General features: G+C 35.3%; 1 protein-coding gene across 1 annotated transcript in view; it reads left to right on the top strand.

Annotated features, from left to right (window-relative positions):
* col11a1a (collagen, type XI, alpha 1a) overlaps positions 1-18,254 on the top strand; it is an 83,101-nt gene extending 64,847 nt beyond the window's left edge. The window contains exons 47-67 of the mRNA XM_065258485.1: positions 765-818; positions 1,506-1,559; positions 1,658-1,711; positions 2,285-2,338; positions 3,306-3,413; positions 3,815-3,868; positions 3,987-4,040; positions 5,450-5,503; positions 7,843-7,896; positions 9,034-9,141; positions 9,911-9,964; positions 10,057-10,110; positions 10,541-10,648; positions 12,370-12,423; positions 13,678-13,713; positions 13,806-13,859; positions 13,953-14,199; positions 14,617-14,729; positions 16,763-16,831; positions 17,250-17,483; positions 17,561-18,254. Coding sequence (XP_065114557.1) covers positions 765-818; positions 1,506-1,559; positions 1,658-1,711; positions 2,285-2,338; positions 3,306-3,413; positions 3,815-3,868; positions 3,987-4,040; positions 5,450-5,503; positions 7,843-7,896; positions 9,034-9,141; positions 9,911-9,964; positions 10,057-10,110; positions 10,541-10,648; positions 12,370-12,423; positions 13,678-13,713; positions 13,806-13,859; positions 13,953-14,199; positions 14,617-14,729; positions 16,763-16,831; positions 17,250-17,483; positions 17,561-17,707 — 1,818 coding nt within the window. The 3' untranslated portion in view covers positions 17,708-18,254. The remainder of the gene's footprint in view (positions 1-764; positions 819-1,505; positions 1,560-1,657; positions 1,712-2,284; positions 2,339-3,305; positions 3,414-3,814; positions 3,869-3,986; positions 4,041-5,449; positions 5,504-7,842; positions 7,897-9,033; positions 9,142-9,910; positions 9,965-10,056; positions 10,111-10,540; positions 10,649-12,369; positions 12,424-13,677; positions 13,714-13,805; positions 13,860-13,952; positions 14,200-14,616; positions 14,730-16,762; positions 16,832-17,249; positions 17,484-17,560) is intronic.
* Positions 18,255-22,453: the final 4,199 nt, after the last annotated feature.

Raw genomic sequence — 22,453 nt, 5'->3', positions numbered from 1 at the left:
ATTGTTCACCTTATTTGTAAGTCGCTTTGGATTACAGCTTTTGCTAAATGTAAATCTTCAGTTGCAATCTTCAACTTGCATGTTTCTGGGATGAACCTGGAGTACACTGACATACAAACTCCATTCGAAGCTCGAACCAGGGATCTTCTTTCTGTGAGGTGCTACCCACTGTGCCACCGCTGAATTTTGTTTAAGATATTTTTTTTGGCTGTGTTTGCACTCTTAATTGATTTGCATAATTCTCCTCCAGCATTAGCGGATGTGATTTATTCTTAGTGAAGTCTTCTATTAATTGGCCATTAGTTAATCTGAAAAACGACATGCGTTTTTTTAATAGTTTCTTAGTGGAGAGCGAGTGTCGCACACCACTGGCCATCCTCAGGGGTTGTTTAAACCGAGAAAAATACATTGTGCATCAATTATAAGTTTCTGCGCTGAGTAAATAAGCTTTTATATCGTGCTTAGGGCTGAAACTACCCAACATGTGAAAAAATAACAAACAATAAACATTGAGCTAAAAATGAAACAGGATATTAGGTGCTCTCTTATATTTCAACATACAGACTCCACCTTTGTCTGCTCTATTTGCCAGTTTGGAAATGAAACATTATTGCTGTCCTCTGCCAACAGCATCTGAGACAGATTATTTCATATTTTCATCAAAATGTCCATTGTGTTGTCTTGAAGCAGCGATGCATCTTTGCCCATTAATGTAACGAGGAAAATAAAATAAGAATAAATAAAAATGTGCCTATTTTTAACAGGGTCTACCTGGACCATCGGGTGAGAAAGGAGAAAATGGAGACGTCGGTCCAATGGTAAGATGTTTTAAGAAAATATACTTTTAAATTTATAACAAAATTTTAGTATAGTAAAAAACTCTCCAATAATAATAATTGCTGCTTACAAAATGTTACCTGTCTCCAAATAATACCTGTTTGTGTCTATCCCTGCAAAAAATGACTTTCTTACTTAGTATTTTTGTCTTGTTTTCAGTAGAAATATCTAAAAATTCTTAAATTAAGATGCTTTTTCTTGATGAGCAAAATGACCTAAGTAAATAAGTCTAGTTTTAAGACAAATAATATACAATTTAAGTGAAATTGTCCTTAAAACAAGCAAAAATATCTGGCAATGGGGTGAGAAAAAAATTTGTGAAATAAGATATCTTTTTTCTTAAACACTTAATTCAAGTAAAATTTTCTCACCCCATTGGCAGATATTTTTGCTTGTTTTAAGCACAAATTCACTTAAATTGTATATTTTTTGTCTAAAAACTAGTATTATTTCTTTAGGTCATTTTGCTCATCAGGAAAATACATCTTGATTTAAGAATTATTAGATATTTCTACTGAAAACAAGACAAAAATACTAAGTAAGAATGTCATTTTTTGCAGCGAAAAAGTTGCACATTATATTTCGCTAAATTACCAAAAAGATAATCAGTTTGAATGAATCCGTAACTACTTGTGAAATCTCATTTGACTCTCTTATTTTTACCTCAGGGTCCCCCTGGCCCACCCGGTCCCAGAGGTCCTCAGGGTCCCTCTGGTGCTGATGTAAGATCATTTACTGTATCTCAGCTGATTTACACCACTTTGTTTAACTAAATAGCTTTACATTTCAAAGCCTAACATATTGATTTCTGTTATCGAAGGGTCCACAAGGTCCTCCTGGTGGAATAGGAGGGATGGGATCTGTCGGTGAAAAGGTGAGTATATTCCCAGCTTTATGTTTATTTCTGCTTTAAAAAAAATACAGCACTTGCTGTTATAGACTTCATTTAAAATTTGCCTAGATTAGTGCTAAAACACGATCAGTGCACAGTTCACTGGAGATCTGACAATATTTCAAAAACTTCACCACTATTTGGCAGACCCACCGGCCATTAATATTTAATGCTCTGGCTGCTGAGAGGAATCTAGAATATGTAACAGGTCACTGTTATGTTACGTCCATTAGGAGCTGGAAGTACTTTTATCCACTTCAGCTCTCTTAGATAAAAAATTTAATCTATCTTTATAACACGGCTCTCGGGAATACTTAATTCTGATCGATTCAATTACAACATTCGGATTTTTGTATTAAGAGCAGCCGATTCCCTGGCAACCAATTTTATACACAACTAGTTTCACGTCTTTTCAATATTTCATATTTATTTATATATTATGTAGCCAATAAATGGAACAATGTATTATGTTTGCTGACACGTAGCGATCATGAGTAATAGCATTTTACACTACTGTACCGTATTTCTGTGCTTAACCTGTATTATTCTTCACAGGGTGAGCAAGGAGAAGCTGGCAACCCCGGACCACCTGGAGAGCCTGGACCTGGGGTGAGTAAAGTTTTATTTGTTTAGCAAATCATTAAGCTTTTTTTATTGTTTTAAATTAAGTAGCCATACTGCAAATGTATTGCATACCTGTCATACAAACAACAGTTTAATATCAAGTTCAGAAGAAAATATAACTCTTTATTGTCAAGAACCTCAAGGTCAACCTGAAACACTTTTTAACAACCTAGGGCAGATTTCACTGGAAATCGATTCGATTATGAGAAATCTATATGCCAGGTAGTTGAAGAAGGGGTTAAAAGCATATCAACCATAAAGGAACGTTGTTTGAGAGATGGTTTCTTAGATTTTGATGAAAGATTACAAAGACAGATGGGTTTAACATGCGGCAATGAATCATGTGAACGGGGTGTGACATAAAAGTCACAGGGATCAGAAAAAATGGCATGTTAAACTGTACGGTTCATATAGAAGGAAATGGTCCTGACAAAACTTTGATAAGGTGACATTTGGGAATGAAAATAATCATGTTTTAAGCTTATTTTTCTTACATCACTGGCAGATGATGTTAAGGTATGTAAATAAAGTTACATATGATACATTTGTGTTACCAATAAATAATATTGTGAAAACATTACTCTTGCAAACCCCAGCCACCTAAAGAGTTCATATCTGTACCTTTTTAAAGGGTTCTGCCCTAGTGACCGCTAGGAACCATTTTTTAGCCATCAATGATGCTTTTCATGGTCATTCAGATGACTCCAAAAGTTTTTCAGATGTTAACTTTGCTATAATATATTGATGAATATTCTGCCATATCTGCAGTTGGGAATTCAGCCAATCGCAAGCCTAGCTTGTCAATACTGACATGAATAGCTGATGAAGTCTTTTGAATTTTCACATCAGAATGTTGAACATGTCTGCACTCATTGTTCTCCGGGTGCTTCAGTTCATAAAGTGCCTCGGGGCTCTGCATTCGACCCTTTCATCTTTGTGATATATGCTGCAGGGCCCGAAAGGTGAGAGAGGAGAGAAGGGAGAATCTGGTCCCTCTGGCGCTGCCGGACCCGCAGGACCCAAAGGACCCCCTGGAGATGATGGCCCCAAGGGTAACCCTGTAAGTGATATACTGTAAAACCGTTCTCTTGTTATTCATTTATCTATAAGATGTTTCAATACACCACAACAGTGAGGTGAGAAGAAAGGTCAAACAAATAAATACACTCTTTAATGATTTCCTAGAGCCAATGAGCCTTGCTGTAATAGGAAATGGTACTTTAGATTGATATTGCTAATAAAATATGAAATTTCCTCCACTAATTGAAAATAATTTTAGTTGTTTATGTGATCAAGATAAATAAGACAAGATCATTCGAATGAAATTATCCAACCGTGTGATGCTTACATTGCATTTTTCTTTTTTTAAGAAGTATTTATTAATTATTTATTATTGGAATTTAGGTTTTAAGTTATTGACATCCCTTCTGCTTAACTTGTGTTTTCAATTTGTTACTCTAGGGCCCTGTTGGTTTTCCTGGAGACCCCGGTCCACCTGGTGAGCCAGGTGTTGCTGTAAGTGCCAAAATCTATCAGTCAAACTATTTGATGTTGACATTTACAGTGTAAACGGATGACTTTGTCAGTCAATTACACCCTGTCTGTAATACTTCGTACTATTATTTTCTTTCAGGGAATAGATGGATCCTCAGGAGAAAAAGGAGAAGATGGAGAAGCCGGTCAACCTGTGAGTATATCTAATAAATTAAAGTGCAGTACATTTGTGCTGTATGTAAGGTTTATGTTGAAATGAGTCACTTACATCAGTAGCATTGATGTCCACGATTGTTTATAAATATTAAGGCTGTCAAAAGATTAATCACGATTAATCGCATACAAAATAAAAGTGTGTGTTTGCATAATATAGTTGTGTGTTTATTGGGTGTAATTATTATGTATATGCATAATTTTTTAACATTTATATATATAAATAAATATGTATATATACACATACATATTTATTTATATATATAATTTACATTTTTAATAATTTTTATTTTTTTAATAATTTTTAATTATTTATATATTTTATATGTATATATAAAAATGTTAAATAATTATGCATATACATAATAATTATATGTAAATATTATATATATATTATATATAAATTAAAAAAAATAATCGGGATCTTTTGACAGCCCTAATAAATTACAAATTATGCTTCCCTTATGATTTTCTGCCAATACAATAGTCAATACATGCAATGAAATAAATTGACATTTATTTAGGAGAACATTATTTTCTTGCACAAATGTATGTACAGTTCAGTCCAAACCATTTATTATTATATTAACTAAATTTGGATAATACACAAAAAGTCAATTTAGGGAAGTCACACGCCATGTTTGCGACGCCTCATGCATGACTAAAGTCCTATCTACTTGAATAGGGAGAGACGGATACCTCTAAAATCCAAAATTAAACAACATATTTCTGATCAACAAATAAACCTGACATCAACCATAATTTCGTTTCTTAGGCTTAAATTGTCGTTTAAAAAAAATCGTCAGTCTTTATTGATTAATGATTGGTTCTTTAAACTGGAAGGTGGGACTTCCATCGCCAAAGTGGCCATATTGTGCGTTGCATTATCCCCTATTTATAGTAATACGAGTACTCAATCTTGTTATATCCAATATCTTTGGTAGAGCCCATACAGGCAGCCCATAAATTTGAGTTTTTATTAACAATTTGGGTTTGCCAGTGCAAGAAAATGAGTCATTTACTGTTCAATTTAATATATTAAGATCTTTGCTCTAGATATTTGAAAGTTTAGCGTAAGACTTACAGAAATACATACAGCTTCCTTATTTCCGTTAAAAGATCATCATTTTAGAAATCAATCCATCACAGAGCTGAATAATTGTGCAATTTTTTATCCACCTTATGCTTGTGTGTTTATGAAACTCAAGAGTTTCTCTTAATTGCATTCAATTAATTACCCTAAAATTGCCTAAGCAAGGCAAAGAAAAAGTTTGTTTATGAAAACATTTTTAATAAATTAAAGTTATTTATTTCCCATCTGCTGGTTTAGATAAGTTCCCCCTCTGTTAATCTAAGCTGTTCATATTCATTTTATTTCACATTGTTTAGGGACCCCCTGGTCCATCTGGAGAAGCGGGACCACCAGGACCTCCTGGCAAGCGCGTAAGTAAATTCTTCATCATTAATATGAATTTTTTTAAAGCTGTAACTGCATATTTATTCCACATGCTTTTATGAGATCAGTATTTTTGGGTTTCAAGGTACTACTACAATCACTATTGATTTATTTGGCCATTTATAAAGATTCAGACCTGTGATAAATAAGTCACCTTTTTAGTTTAGATATGCATCCTAATCAGCACAGATGATTGGTTGTTTCTGGCCCTGCTTAACAGCAAAATAAAAAAACAAAGACCTTCCCGGGATGATGAATAGCGCATAATAAATCATCGCCCCGAAATCGAAAAACACAGCTTAAATGGCGTCGGAGCCAGAACTCATTTCCTCCTCTGAGGTCCTACATCTCTCTCAGGATGAGAGAAGAAAATCAGTTCAGACACTGTATTGATCTCGGCCACTTTGATTGACAGCGATGAGGGGACAGCGGCGGGAAGGATTTTACAGAGGAAGAGGAAATATAACTGTCACGTTTGTGATGGGAACCCAAGCTCCTTCTCACGCCGCCACATCAAAAGAAATTTGTTCTGCAATGTGACAACTCACCGCCTCGCGGAAATAGCGTTGTTTCATCAGTCAGCAAAATAGTGCATCATTTTTAACACAGAAAAGTAAACTTTTTCAATTTATATAGTTTTGAGATGCATTCAGGCCTGGAATATAATTTATTTATTTGCTTTTGACTTTAAACACTATTTTTCTCTACTTTTTACAGTTTATGTACAGCTGTCTCTGCGTTTTGTGCCGCCTGCATCTGTATAGCTGTTATTAACTTTTGCCATTCAATTGACTTTTAGATTTGTGCACTATGCACAATAGAAACGGGGCAAGGCCGTTGCAATACAAAAAAAAAAATAGTTTGCTTCTCTCAAATCAATGGAGAAAACAGCAATGTCGACATGTCTTCAGTTGTAAGATCCCCTGTTTTTATTTTTATCCTGGGATTCCTTAGGTTCGGTTTGGGTTTAAACACATCTGTGAAAAGCAGGGTAAAGTCTTATTTAGAGCGTCAAAGTTTAATTTCAATCATTGATTTTAGTCTTTGATATGACCTTACTCAGTCAACATTAAATAAATCAAGGTTATATATGTTATTTACATTATGTAGGATGATTTTATGTAGAAAACAAAAATGACTTCAACTGGGTTTTCACAGACTGGGTCACATATATCAAGATGAAATATTATAGGTGCATTTATACTAGATGTGCACCATACAGTTTTACAAGCCCTGTTTGGGTTTCATGTCATTTTTCGACAAAGCAAACAGTTCTGCTTGAAATTTAATAGGCGGTTCAGGCAAAACTCTCCTATTCCATCATTCCTCCATAAAGCTTTATGGCAATCCTATCTGCATACGAATGCATTATTCATGCAAAACGTACAGAAAACACAACTTGCTTTTCCAGTTTACTTGGTGGCAATCTCCCTGGAAAAATTATACATCCTATCAGCATACTTTATGCGCACAGCAGGGGCTCACGGGCTTCGAATTGAGAATCGCCAATGGTGCTTTAATCCTAGACGGAAAAGACGGTCGGGGGGAAAACTGATCTTGGCCAGTCTCGTAATATTAACTTTCCTGCATCAATAATTTCGTGCTAGAGCTTGTTTTGCATGAAACACAGAGATGTTTTGCTGTCTCAGCATTTTAGCAGGTGCGTTTGAAATGAATATGGAAATCGCTCCACTATTTTCGTACTTATTCTTTTATTCTTGTCAGGCGGTCCCTAGACTATTAGCTCTCTTGAAGTATTGAAAAATATATAATTTCCTTAACTGTCAATAGTAGTGTACACCGAGGCAGGTTGTCACAAATGTCAAAATGTGTCACATTTTCATTGGGGCAACTTGTCACAATTTTAAATTAGTATAAACGTATACTACCTTTTCCTATTTCCATTAATGTAGCAACATGCCGCTATTGGGGTTTTCTGTTAGGAAAGGTCAACGTGTATTTAATAAGCTGTAACTTTTCTCCTAGGCAATAACTGAAAATGTTCAATAGCTTTTTGGTGAGGAGACTTTGAAATATGTTTCTATGCAAAAATTGACTTTCAAGAATAAACCTACCATGAGAAATATTCACTAAAGAGTCAAAAACTCGCCCCCTATTCAAGAACATTACCCCAGCGCAAAGAAAGAAAAATGTGTACGCCCATACAAGAGAGATTACACTTTGTGAATCCATTCGCCCATAAATACCCATCACCCAAAATCCCCCAAGTGCCACTGTGATGTCTCCCCATGACCTTTTTACCATTTGTTTTATAGCCCAGCACAGACAAATGCTCAAATACACCGTCCTTTTCTTCTGTCCTCAGGGAGGCCCGGGGGCTGCTGGAGCTGAAGGCAGACAAGGAGAGAAGGGCGCCAAGGTAACGCATCATCCAAATCAATTCAGCCCGGGCACATACTGCAGTCTCCCCTGCCATAATTAAAGCACAGGCAGCCAAGAGAGTTGTGACCGAGTGACTCACTGTTAATGTGTGTGGAAAGTCCTGTCGTTTTGGAAGCAATGGGTTCGAGATAGACGTGTGTAGGTTGTGTCCTATTTTGCTTATGTTAGAAAAGGGATTCCCAGTATTTTTCTCAGTCTTTTTCTTAAAATTTTTCCTGTTACTTCTCAATAGGTTCAAAGCTTCAATTCATAACTTTTTTTGGTTAAAAATTAATACATCTGTTTATTGAGGCAATAGGTAAACAATTTGTGTCTCTGTACCATCCCTTGATACCCAACGGTAAGCTTATAATAATGATTTATAAGTTGAGCTGTGAGGTCGATTTTGCAGGAAATGTCAGTTGTTTTTAAACGTAAAAATAAGTATATAAGGTAAACTGCAGTTTTATGTTTTAAACAGAGATGGCGATAGAGAGGCATAGGATTGCAGCTTTAAATGGGACATTTTACAAGACTTTTTTTAGATGTCAAATAAATCTTTGGTGTCCCCAGAGTACGTATGTTAAGTTTTAGCTCAAAATACCATATAGATAATTTAATAAAACATGTTAAAATTGGCACTGTGTAGGTGTAAGCAAAATGTGCCGTTTTTGGGTGTGTCCTTTTAAATGCAAATGAGCTGATAAAAATGCGAACCATGATGGTTGTTTGTTGATTTTAAAAGTCAGTCGTGCTGTCAATTATTTTCTCTCTCTCTCTCTCTCTCTCTCTCTCTCTCTGCACTAAATGGCAGTGCCATGGTTGAATAATGCAGATTAAGGGACGGTATTATTATAATAAGATCCCCTTTTGACATCACAAAGGGGCAAAATTTCAATTACCTATTTTTTCACATGCTTGCAGAGATTGGTTTACCAAAACTAAGTTACTGGGTTGTCCTTTTTACATTTTCTAGGTAAATAAAAGCACTGGGGACCCAATTATGCACTTAAAAATGTAAAAAGTCAGATTCGCATAAATAGTAGTTTATTTAATTCTATATTTAAGATCAGGAAAAACTTAATTTTTTTATTTGTTTTATTAACATTATAAAATAATTTTCTTGTTTCCTTAGGGTGAGGCAGGACCCGAGGGTCCACCGGGTAAAACTGGACCAGTTGGCCCTCAGGGGCCTGCTGGAAAGCCTGGTCCTGAAGGACTTAGAGGAATTCCTGGCCCTGTGGTGAGTCCCCATTTTACTCTTTACCTCAACAATAGATAATATATCACATCTATTAGACATCAGCTTAGCTCATAATCAATAACTGTGTGACATTCTTCCAGAGGTTTTAATGCCAAAAAAATGTTTCTTAATTTTTTAATCAATCAATCAATTGATCACAAAACACATTAAAATCAACAGTTGTTGACCAAAGTGCTGTACAATGAATAAAAGTTATAAATTAAGAGATAATAAATGAAATAAATACAAATCATGCAGATATATTGACATTAAAGGAACAGTTTACTCAAGATGGAAAATTCTGTCATTGTTCACTCGCCATTAAGTTTTTCCAAGCCTGCATTACTTAGATTTTTGTAATTGACTTCTATAGTGGGAAAAATACTATCACGTCAATGGTGCTCCAAAACTGTTTGGTTACAACTGTGCTCAATTTGTGATCAGCAGAACAAAGACATTTATACAGGTTGGATAAACTTGTGACAGAATTTTGCATTTTGGGTGAACTATCCCTTTAAGTGTCCAAATGCTTTTTAGGGCCACTACTTTAGTATATACTGAAAAAAATGCCATAACCAGACAGAAAACCTCAATGAAAATAAATCGCCTCTCTTTGCTTTTACAGTCTGTATCTTTTTCTTGTTTATTTGAACACACTTTTTGTAGTTTCTGGCCCATTAATCATTGTCCCGCTCGCAGTAAATCAATGGCAGACGGTAAGCAAAGCAGGTTGCAGTAATGGTTGTTGTAATTGGATGGATTTTCACAGGGTGAACAAGGGCTTCCTGGTGCTCCTGGACAAGATGGCCCACCTGGACCGATGGTGAGAGAATTTTCCTTTTTTTCCGCCCGTCTCGCTTTTTCTGTGTGTATACGAGCAAATTGAATTCTCACTCTTGGTTCTTTGTTATTTAGGGACCTCCTGGCCTCCCTGGCCTGAAAGGAGACCCTGGCTCTAAGGGTGAAAAGGTCAGTGACATAAAATTCGGTCATTTTTATGAATTTGCTGTCTTACATTTGAAAAGGCTCAAGGTTAAAGCTAAAGACTGTGACTCCTCACATAGTGTCATTCGATGGAAGCCAGGGCAAACTTTAGAAGTTACACAATTGTTTTGAACACAAACTATATATTTTTCAATATTTTTTATTTCTATATCTATCTATTCTTCTGTATCTATCTATCTATCAATCTAAACATACAGAAAATCTATAGTCTAAATGCACTGCTTTGAATGACATGTAAATTTAGTACATATACATTATTACATCTTTGGCTCATTGGCTTTGGGCTTTTTACGCATAGGCAAATGCAAATTGCATACTGTATATGTAGTATGTAAATGACCCATCATCATGCCCGATCTGTCGATCAGTGACATCTGTTGTGTTTTTTCTTCAGGGTCACCCCGGTTTAATTGGTCTCATCGGACCTCCAGGTGAACAGGGAGAGAAGGGAGATCGGGGTTTGCCTGGTCCTCAGGGTCTTCCTGGCAGCAAGGGTGATGGTGTAAGTTGCTTACGATTTATTTGTCCTTTCCATCTTACCAATCGTATCCCGTACGCCCGATCAACAGAAATTACAAGGACTCTGACCGTAAATGGCGTTTGCAAACGAAAGGACGAACACCTGAAACAATAATGTCTGCACTTATTGCATCTGCGTACATCATCATAATCTTGTTATGGATGAAGCCGCCGTGAAAGGCGGATATCAGTAAGCAGGCTGTAATTACACAAGACGTTTACATCACGTTTTCAAAGAAGCGGTTTGTTTCACTTTAAAGCTGTAATGTATGTTTCTGTCTAACCCTATAGCTGAAGCAGCATGTAACATATATATCTAATGCAATGAAAAGCAAATAGCGACATAAACACTTCACATTACTTTCTAATCCTATAGAAAACACAAAATTATGAATGACTTTTATTGTTTCTATCAGACAGCACTGAGAATTGGGAATACTTTAATCTAATGCCATATGAAATACTAAAGACAAAAATTATTAGAATAAAAATATCTTAAAATATTTAGACCTTGCATCCACTGTATTAGACATCCAGCCTGATCTCATGAGAATTCGTACATATTTTATGAATAGGCTAATTCGTATAGTTAATCGTGCAAAAGCATACATTTATCATAAAAAAACAATAACGAACCCCAACCCCAACATCACAGGGGTCAAGGAAAATCATACAAAAATGTACGAATGTGGTGCCAATTAACTCTTTCCTCGCCATTGATGAGTTAAGAGAAAACACTTCCCTGCCAATGATGAGTATTTCCGGCTCTCCGCAACACCGCCATTATCCAGGTGGCGCTCTTCCACAACTTGTAAAACCCGGAAGTATCGCCCTAGGGCAAACATTAAACTTTGTGAAAATCCTGAAAAATGATGCCGCTGGCTGGCAACTTTTAAAGAATACGCTGGCAAGGAAAGAGTTAATACGAATTAGCCACCTTGTAAAATACGTACAAATTGCGATGAGATAGCATTGGGACATCACATTTTTGGTGGTTAAAACCAATAAAAATGCGTGTTTTTATAATATTGATAATGTTTGGTCACTGGTTTCTGATTAATCAATTAAAATGAAGACGACCCTTCACGAGAAAACTTGATTTTTCATGTTAGAATGCAATCATATTAACTTCAGATGAAGAAACACAGTTAAGTGTTATTACTGTTAACTTTAAATAAAATTGAGCAAATAGATGGTTAGAAATTACTACAGCCCTCTATGGACACGCTCAGTTATTTAAAGCAATGCAACTTAAAGCGTATTCAGATTAGGCTTAATGAAATTGTATTATCCCCTTCTGTGAGTTTGAGAAAAAAAGATAAAACCATCTCATCTGACTAACATTTCCCATTAGACAGATGTGCGGTCTGTTGCTGCATTAGTAACAGAGTCTGAATTTCTCCCCATAGAACGACTTAAAAAGTCCTTGACTTTTAATGAATTGGGATGATCAGTGCGTAATACACACCAGAGGATTATACAATTAGCAAGAGTCATTTTCATTTCTGTGAACAAAGCATTGTCGTTTTTTTGGCAGAGTACTCTTGGAGAGCTTATCCAAGCTTATATTGACACTTATTCACACAGCTGTTTGAATTGCAATGGATCATTCAACCAACTTTAGATTTTTTGATATCTACAGGTCAATTCACAAATAAGATGCAAAAACTGCTTTCTAATCACCATTTGCTCTCAAATTTTTAGGGTGTTGGTGGAGCTTCTGGTCCGATTGGGCCACCTGGTCCTCCTGGATTGCCTGTGAGTATTTTTTCATTATGTTCTGTTATTGATCAACTAAACATGACATCTATGAAAAGGGTATACTCTAAAAAAAGTTGTAATTTAACATATACTGTGTTGTTTTAAAGCATTTTTGAGTTAAATATAAACATTTTATAGGTGGATTTACCCCTATGGTGGGGTTTGTCCCTTTTTTACCCAAAAAATAACCCAGCATTTTTTGTAGTGTATAAATAGGTATCCTATTCATTTTAAAATAATATCAAAATTAGAAATTCAAAAATCTTTTAAAAATTGTTTTAAAAGCATGCATCAGGTTTATATCAGTGCACATCATTTATTTATGTTGATTTTATGCAATAAAAAATTGCATTTGCACAATTTTTGTGAAAGTTAAGACTGAATGGACCTGAAAATTTGCGCCAAAGAATGAGAAATATTAAATATCATTTTATTAGTTATTTCTAAACGTACATTTTAATGCATTTGTGTAATATTTGTCATGACATATGATAAAAACAGCTCTGTTTTCTAAATTATATTTGACAAATGATATAAAAATGTATGTAAAAAAAAATCATATTACACACAACTAGATGATTATATTTTATTTCCCTTTTTTTACTATATTTTTTATTAAAAAAATACTAGTTACAACAATTGACAGACCGGTTACACAACATTGACATTTTTGCAGTTATCCCCCAAATATTTTTTTCAAAGTGAAATAAACCCAGAAATTTTAGACTTGGTCCTAAAAAAAAAGAACGTATGCATGTAATCTGCTAATTTATTTTGAAATGTTAACCCTTTTACATTAAATTAAACCATACGGAAAAAAATAAGTTCATGTCATTGACCCATATAACAAAAATAAAAATCACAAAATATGGAGATACAAGATTTTGGAAGGACAGCAATGCCATTTTAGCCTTTACCGTCCAGAAGACTTGATATTTTTGGCTGTATCCAACAATTAAAATCATGTGTCCAGTTTAATTTGAAAAATAATTGTGATTATTAAGTGGTTTGAAAATGATCAAACACCATGATTTACCCTAAAAATAGGACATTTCCATAAAATAATTACATCTAGAAAAGATATCATAATTTCTTCATCATGGCATGACAAGTAATTATTCTCAATTTAATTTTATAAAAATGCATTAAAGTTGCATTTTAAAGAATTTTATGACCTATTTTCTTGAAATGTGCATTGAACACTGAAGACATGAAGACACTGAATTTGATACATAATTTCCTTTTTCTTAGGGTCCACAAGGACCAAAGGGATCCAAGGGTTCGACTGTAAGTTTAACTTTTATCTCTGTTCAATTTGCGAAAAAATTTACACCGAGATTAATATTTTAGCTCATGGTTTTTAAATTGCCATCCTACAGGGTTCCGCAGGTCAGAAGGGAGACACCGGCACGGTTGGACCTCCAGGTCCCCCTGTAAGTAAAACTTCTGTTTCGAGATCTGCGTGAACTTCATTATAAAACATTCAGGACATTCTCGGGCTATACACTCTTTCTCTTATTCTTTAGGGTCCACCCGGTGAGATAATCCAGCCTCTGCCCATACGAGATCCCAAGAGGTCCCGCCGTTCAGTTGACATGCAGGCTGATGAGGCAGGCACCGTACTGGACTACGGAGAGGGCATGGAGGACATCTTCAGCTCTTTGAATAATCTCAAACAGGACATTGAACGTATGAAGTACCCTATGGGCACACAGGGCAACCCGGCGAGAAGCTGCAAAGATCTCCAGCTCGCTCATCCAGAATTCCAAGATGGTAAGTAAAAAGGGATGCGGATAAATAGAACATGCCACGTTTGCTGGTTTTTAAAGTACTACTTTGTGAGCTGTGGTTAAAGAAATATGTATGATGTAAATAAGATTGGAAGGTAAAAGCATGATTGTGAAAATGTTTTGCATTCGGCAGACTTGGGCGTCAGCTGACCTCTCTTCCAAATCATGGCTCACAAAATGCCAGCTCTTAGACTGACCTTTCAGAGCTGCTTTTACTATGCTCACATTAGCCCGTTTTTCTATTTACACGAGCCAACGACTGTGGTATTTTTTAGCCTCTGTAAAGAGTCGGGGGAATAACTTTTCATGTGATCATAATGAAAGTAGCTCTGCCTGTTTTGAATGTCATATCTGTGAATGTTCTCGACTCAGAGCGTACGTGTATGATTGTCCTTCACAGGTGAATACTACATTGATCCCAACCAGGGATGCTCAGGGGACTCTTTTAAAGTGTACTGCAACTTTACAGCGGGAGGAGAGACCTGCATCTTCCCTGATAAAAAGTCAAACGGAGTAAGTGACATTCTGAAATCCCCCTTAAGAACCAGGCAATAACAGTCAGATAGGACTGGGGCATCTTATCTGTCACTGTATACAAAGGACTTTTCCTATTCAACGACTATGAAAAGAAAAACGACTTTTGGTTACTGCAAGTATAATCCATATTTTCCACTAAAGTCAAGAAAAAATATTTTCAACCCAGCTTTGGGTCAAACGGGGACGAACCGAGCCGCTGGGTAAATTAACCCAGAAAATGTTTATAGACGGTTTCAGCAGTAACAACATAAACAAGCGGCTTTCGTGGAAAACACGTAACTTTTGGTAAACTTCGCTAAAAATAAATAACAACAAAGTCCTTTTAAAGTAGTTTATATAACAACCCAGCAGGAATATGACTGACCTTCAACGTTGAAATAAGGTCAGTTGTTTATTCAAGGTTGAAACAACGTTGAGACAACGGTGAATGGTAAACGGTTGCAAACGGTTAATAAAGTGCTTAAAAATCAACATTGAAATTTGATTGAAATAATGTCAGTTGTTGTTAACGTTGAATAAATTTGCAAAATTAAAATGTAATTCAACGTTGATTCAACCTTGTCTTTGATTCAACAAAAAGCCTGCTGGGAAGCAAATAAACAACACATAGATTACCTAGGAAACCAAAACATTTGTTATTTTTAACGAGGTATTTGTTCAGGAGTTCAGTTTAGCAACTAGTAAACAAACAGAAACCGGAAGTAAAGTTCCGACCAGATGCGTATATATATATACATACATATGTATATGTACATATATATAAATATATATACATATACACATATATATATATATATATATATATATATATATATATATATATATATATATATATATATATGTGTGTGTGTATATATATATATATATATATATATATATATATATATATATATATATATATATATATATATATATATATATATATATATATATATATATATATATATATATATATATATATATATATATATATATATATATATATATATATACACACACACACATATATATATATATATATATATATATATATATATATATATATATATATATACATAAATATATATATATATATACATACATATATATATATATATATATATATATATATATATATATATATATATATATATATATATATATATATATATATATATACATATATACATGTAGTTAAATTACAACCTAACAAGTTGGGTTTGTCCCTTTTTGACCCAACACTGGGTTGTAAATAACAAGCTTACTTTAATGTCTACTTTTATCAATATTTTGGTATATAACTCTTTCTCAATTCTTATTACTTTGAATATTTTAAAAGGTTGTTTGTAATTCTTATAATGCTCGATGATGATTCACATTACTGTTAAACTGTTAGTACTGTAAATGATTTCCAAATTAAGCATATATTAAATGCAGTACAACAAATACTATCACAATGTAAACATATTTAAATTGATTATATTTCGCCCTCCGTGTTTAAAACAGCTGAACCATTTTGTCTATTTTAAATTAGAAATGTTTAAGATAAATTTGCACCCAAACATAAACATAAATTTTTTCATCAACATGTTGTTCGTAACCTGTATGAATTTCTTTTTCTGAAGAAGATATTTTGAAAAACACAGCTGTAACCATTGACTTCCATAGTAGAAAAAAATATGATGGAATAAAATGGGTACCATCAACTATGTGTTTACCATCATCTATAAAAAATATGATGGAATAAAATGGGTACCATCAACTATGTGTTTACCATCATCTATAAAAATATTTTCTTCATCATTTATCACAATACTTCCATAATATTTGTTTTCCTACTATGGAAGTCAATGCGTACGGCAGCTGTGTGCTTACCATTATTTATCAAAATATCTTCTTTTGTGTTCATCAAAATAAAAAACTCATGAGGGTGACATAATTTTCATTTTTGGGTGAACTGTCCGTTCACGTTGTATTGAATAAACTTGCTGTTTGTGCAAATCTTTAAACATACTTTCTTCTTTTTGCAGGTGAGGATATCTTCATGGCCCAAAGAGGTTCCAGGCTCTTGGTTTAGTGAATTTAAGCGTGGTAAAATAGTAAGTGCACTCTCTCATACTGCTTTCATCTTCTCTCTTTATGAAAAACATCATCTTGTCCTTCTCCAAGCTAAAAGGATCGGAGTGGTCTGCATCCTCTTTATACTTTACCCAACCATTGGACACGCACCAATAAAAGCTCGGCTTTTTAAAGATGCCGTCAGTGTAGCCTTGGATCCATCAACAAGCTGAGCACACCCACGATCATTCATACAGAACGCACACACACGCACACACATCACATTTATATTTAATGGAGTATAGAGGCGACACTGCACCTCTGAGAAACAGGACATACCTGTGTCTATTCTAGCTGTTTTTCACTTTGTTAAAAACATAACAGTTTTGCTTTTATTGATGGTTCCATTATAATGTTTACATGTGCGAAAACCATTCTGTGTTTGTTTATACTCTAAAGTTTTCATACGTGGACGCAGAGGGCAACCCAATAGATATGGTCCAAATGACATTCCTCAAACTACTGACTGCCTCTGCCAGGCAAAACCTGACCTACAGCTGCCACCAATCAGTAGCCTGGCACGACGCCACCACAGACAACTACGACAAGGCACTCCGCTTCCTGGGCTCCAATGATGAAGAGATGTCCTACGACAACAATCCCTTTATCAAGGCCGTGTCAGACAGTTGTGCCGTAAGTTCGCTCTTTACAAAGTATACAATGACGTAAATATGCAAACACGCCCTAATCATATTTTTCCCATCCTACAGACGAGGAAAGGCTACGGAAAGACTGTTCTGGAGATTAACACTCTCAAAATCGATCAGGTTCCGATTGTCGATGTGATGTTCACTGACTTTGGGGATCCCAACCAGAAGTTTGGATTCGAAGTCGGTCCGGTGTGCTTCCTTGGCTAAACAACAGATGACGAAAATACATAACAATAACTTGACAGGGTAGGACGGGGTCGGCACACGAGTCAAGAGAAAACAACGAGTCCCGTACCTGCCACATGCAAGTTTTGAAAAAATGGGGTAGCGAACACGTCTTGCCATGTATGTATGTATTACCCAGGAAAATACTTGTTGCCCTTGTAGGGCAAGGATCACATGACATGAAACCTGTTATGGAACGAAAGGTGAAGGACAACGTCGAGCCAAGGCAAACCGTGAGGGGTCCACAAGTTGGAGAAAGAACGGAAGGACCTCTTTTACGGTGCAGCCCAAAAAAAAACAAAAAAAAAAAAAAAAAAATCACACGACAACAATGGTGCTTGTTCAAAATACAAAAATGAGGTGCTATAAGAAAGAGGATGTATTTTAATAAAACTGTAATTATTATTTTGTACATTATTGTTATTTCTGGATCCACTTTCAAAACTTGCATGTGCATCACAATTGCATCTGGCTCTTAAATTGAACGTTTATAAGTTATAGAACTGAATAAATAAAGAATTAAATGATATTTTGTGGATGAATACTGTGTACTTATTAAGCAAATAAAAGACAGCATTCAAACAGTTCCCTTTTATTAATTGTAATGTAAGTCCTTTGTATATAATGACCATCCGGAAGTTAATGCGGTTCGGCCATGGGCGTCGGAAGCAAATGAAAAGTGGGTGGGTCCCCGCATAACCCCCCCCCCCCCGAAAAATACATTTACTGCAATAGATGACATTTTCATGTTTCCTTTTAATTAGCCTGAACATTTGCGTTTATTAAATTAAAGACAGTAGCCTATTACGGTCGAAATTCTGGTAATAGCCCTTTAAATATTTTGCAAATAATGACAGATGTCATGTTTCATTTATCTTTCTCTGTGTCATTTTTTTTTCTCTACTCTGCTGACAGTAGGCTACAATGTTTATTTTTTATTTTGAGGAATTAAAAGGTAAGAAAAACGATACAACTTTTGTATACCTTTTTTATTTGTTATACCCATTCTCTCATTCTCTCTCTTAGAGAAATATAAATGTGAGATTCTGGAAAAGAGATCACTTTATTTTATGGTATCAGTCGGGAAACTATGCTGTCATAAGAGTTTGAGCATGTGTACTTCTTAAACACAATCGATTAAACAGAGGTATGACTATGAATTATCTGCAAATGTACCTCGCAAATAATAACAACACGTGAAGACGTTCAACGCTGTGATATCGCAAATAAAAAGTAATTGGCTTCCGTAAAAAAACTTGAAAATTATCCAGCGATCGTGCCATAATCAAAATAAACTATTTTACAGCAGTAATAATATTTTAACAAGTAGACTATACTTTTAACGTTTGAAAGGAACCACATTTAGTGCTGTGTTAATTATCATTAAAAGCAAAACGGGAGTCTCTGTGCCTCCGCGACAGACGCAATTCTTCTGGCATCTCTCCTCATCATCTCCTCCTTTTTTTCTTCTGTGTCTTGAACTTGGGGCTCGAGTCCGACCTAAGGTTTGAGCTGCCTTTAAGAACACCAAGCTAAGTTCGTTTACCGTTAATTATTAAGACTAAATGGGCAGGCAAACTCGTGAAACAATGAAAGTAAAATAATCCGCTATAATATGGTTTTACACGTCTAAAGAAAATATACTATAAATAAAGCAGTTATTAATTTCCCTAATGCATGGTTGTTTGACATTGACTTCTGTTTAAAACGTTAGGCCTATACATTTGGCAAATGAGGTTTTTCAGCACTATATTCGAACAGCAACTCAGCGTCCACTCACCCCCGCGAATTATGTTTAAAAGCTGAAACGGGTCCTCGGTGTAAAAAAAAGCAAAGGTTAGGGATCCCTGCTCTAGTGGAATGGATTTGGACTAACAGCGCTTTGATAAGTGAACAGACAAATGCGCTAAATTAGAGAAAAAGTGGGTGGGTCCATTATCATTGGTCTTAAAAAGTGGGTGGGTCCTGTCCCACCCACGTATAATGGTTCCGACGCCCATGGGTTCGGCCCACCGGACTCCACGCAAGCAACGTTTCACTAACGTTGTGCTTTATTTCAACAATCGTGCCATTCATTCACTTTAATTTAAGTTGTTTTTGTTTGTTATTTGTCTGTTTTACGTTTTTATTTTTCAGCTGTAGTTCAGTCGTATACCTCAATCTATCTTGAAAACCATACCGATGCAAGAACGGTGTGCCCTGTATATACCTTGGTTATACAGTTAAGTTTATATATTTTGGGTTGGGTTTTATTTTTTAATGGGAGAAATACATATCTGTAAGGCCTCTTTTGTTCAAAACGTCTGTGAATGCAATAAGGCCTTTTCGGTGCCCATTTTTGTAACTAAAAGGAGAAATTGTTTTAATGTGCTTTCTATGGTTCATTTCATTATTAAAAACTGGATTCCAACCAACCATGAAACTGAGGTGTGGGTTGTTTGTTTGTCATCACACATTATTTTACATTTACGCATTTGGCAGACGCTTTTATCCAAAGCAACTTGCAGTGCATCGTTTTTTAATCACCCTATGTTCAAACCCATGACCTTTTGTGCTGCTAACCAACAGATTATCAGCACATTATCATGCCTTAGGTTTTTAATAAGATGTTTATTTTATTTGCTTAATGGATGTCAAAAGCACCAAATTCTTTTTTTTTAAGAATTCCAGAAAGTGAGCTGTAATATCTTAAAATGAGGCACTGTTTAAAATAAATGCTTGCTAAGTCATGCATAGCACGTTGGTAAATTAATTACTTCCTCGTATCATTTATCATGCATTACAGCTTATTAGCAGGTGTCTAGTTTGTCTGAGCAAGATGAGGACAACATGTTGCTTTTGAAAAACTTCAATGCGTCTATCATTGGTCTCTCTGGTATGCTTCTAATAGCGCACTGGAAGCCAAAGATTTTGGATTTGCTCATGCGTACCTGTGGCGTCTCATTAGACACATCTTCAATATAGTTGGAATAAGACCTCTTTTATTCTGCTATTGATTTATCCTCAACTGATTTATGATCACTACTGAATTCTCTGAATTATTGGATCTCTTTATTCAGGCTATCAAACGAATGTCAATTTGATATTTTTCTTAAGGCAAAGACTTTGAGTCTGCCATTTCACCATGCCTTTGTGACAGGCGTTCATCCGCTTAGCATTTAAAAAGACTTTCAAGGGATCGGACTCACTGTGGATAGAGTCCATTGTTTTGACATTTCGATCTCTCCAACATGAAAGTGTTTTTAACTATTGCTTGTTTATATATTACAAAAAATAAGGTGTTGGTGACTATAACAGAAAAATGTAAGGATATACAGAAAGAACAAGTTGCTGGGAAGCTGCTTAAAGCCAAAATAAAAGCAATTTTTTTGCTGCACGTTTTGTGAAATTCAAAATCCCAAAGCTGATGAAACAGTTGCTTTGGCTAACTTCCTTTCATTGTTCCAACTTATTCATTTACTTACTTATTCATTCAGCTGACGCTTTTATCCAAAGCGACTTACAATTGCTGTATATCTCAGAGGTCGCACGCCTCTGGAGCAACTAGGGGTTAAGTGTCTTGCTCAGGGACACAATGGTGTGTCACAGTGGATTCGAACCCGGGTCTCTCACACCAAAGGCGAGTGTCTTATCCACTGCGCCATCACCTTCCTACTGCTCTCTCTAAAAAAATGCTAGGTAATTTTAAGCGATTGTGGGGTAAAATATGAACAAACTCAACCGTTGGGTTAAACTTATCTAAATAAAGTCCAAATCTGACCCAAATATATCTAAAAACAACCCAGCATTGGGTTATACTTTGAACCCAATATTTTGAACCCAATTGTTTGGTTTCTGTGTATATTTATAGTTATAGGGTAAAGCACACACAAATTTTGACTATGTCATCTTAAAAAAAAACTTATTTCAAAACATATTTTCAAAACATATAAACACTATTTAAGTCAGCATTTATCAACTTTTCATTTTAAAAAGTCATGACAATTGTTGTTTTTGCTGCTCGGCTTGTAACATTTTGGTAACGTTCGGTATGATATGTTAGGACAAAATTTAATATGTTACGTTAGGGTAATGTTTGGTATGTTACATTAGGACAATGTTTGGAATGTTACTTTAAGATAATGTTTGGTATGATACATTACAGCAATGTTTGGTATGTTACGTTTGGTATGTTACGTTAGGGTAACATTTGGTATGACACAATATGCCGACGCTTGGCATGACACGTTAGGGCAACGTATGGTATTGGTTTGGCTAGTGTAGGGTGACCGTAAATGCCATTTTTCCAGGACGCGTCCAGGCCAGGATTTCAGGGTGCATCTTCCGTAACTAAAGAAATAATTACTCAAGTAGAAGTTTAAGTCACACACACACATTCACACACACATTGACCTTTAATTATGTTTCAACATATACATACTTTACATACAAAGAACAACAACCTTAAATGCTGACTTATGCGTGTTGTCCCCAGATCAGAAAAAATCTATCAAACTGATACTACACATTCTCTGCTTTTCATGTGTGAACAATTAATGCATCAGGACACAGCTCCTCCCACCTACCCACCACTGGTCAAAACCCAACGTTGATCCGATGTCAGGATCCAACGTTGATCCGATGTCAATATCCAACGTTGATCCGACAACAGAAGCCAATGTTGATCAGACGTCAGGATTCGACGTTGAGACAACGTCAAAATTTGATGTTGATACGACATCAAAATCC

Source organism: Paramisgurnus dabryanus, chromosome 22 (genome assembly GCF_030506205.2).
Source record: "Paramisgurnus dabryanus chromosome 22, PD_genome_1.1, whole genome shotgun sequence".
Classification (NCBI taxonomy): Eukaryota; Metazoa; Chordata; class Actinopteri; order Cypriniformes; family Cobitidae; genus Paramisgurnus; species Paramisgurnus dabryanus.
Note: the sequence above shows the minus strand (reverse complement) of the source record. Positions and strands in the feature narration are given on the sequence as shown.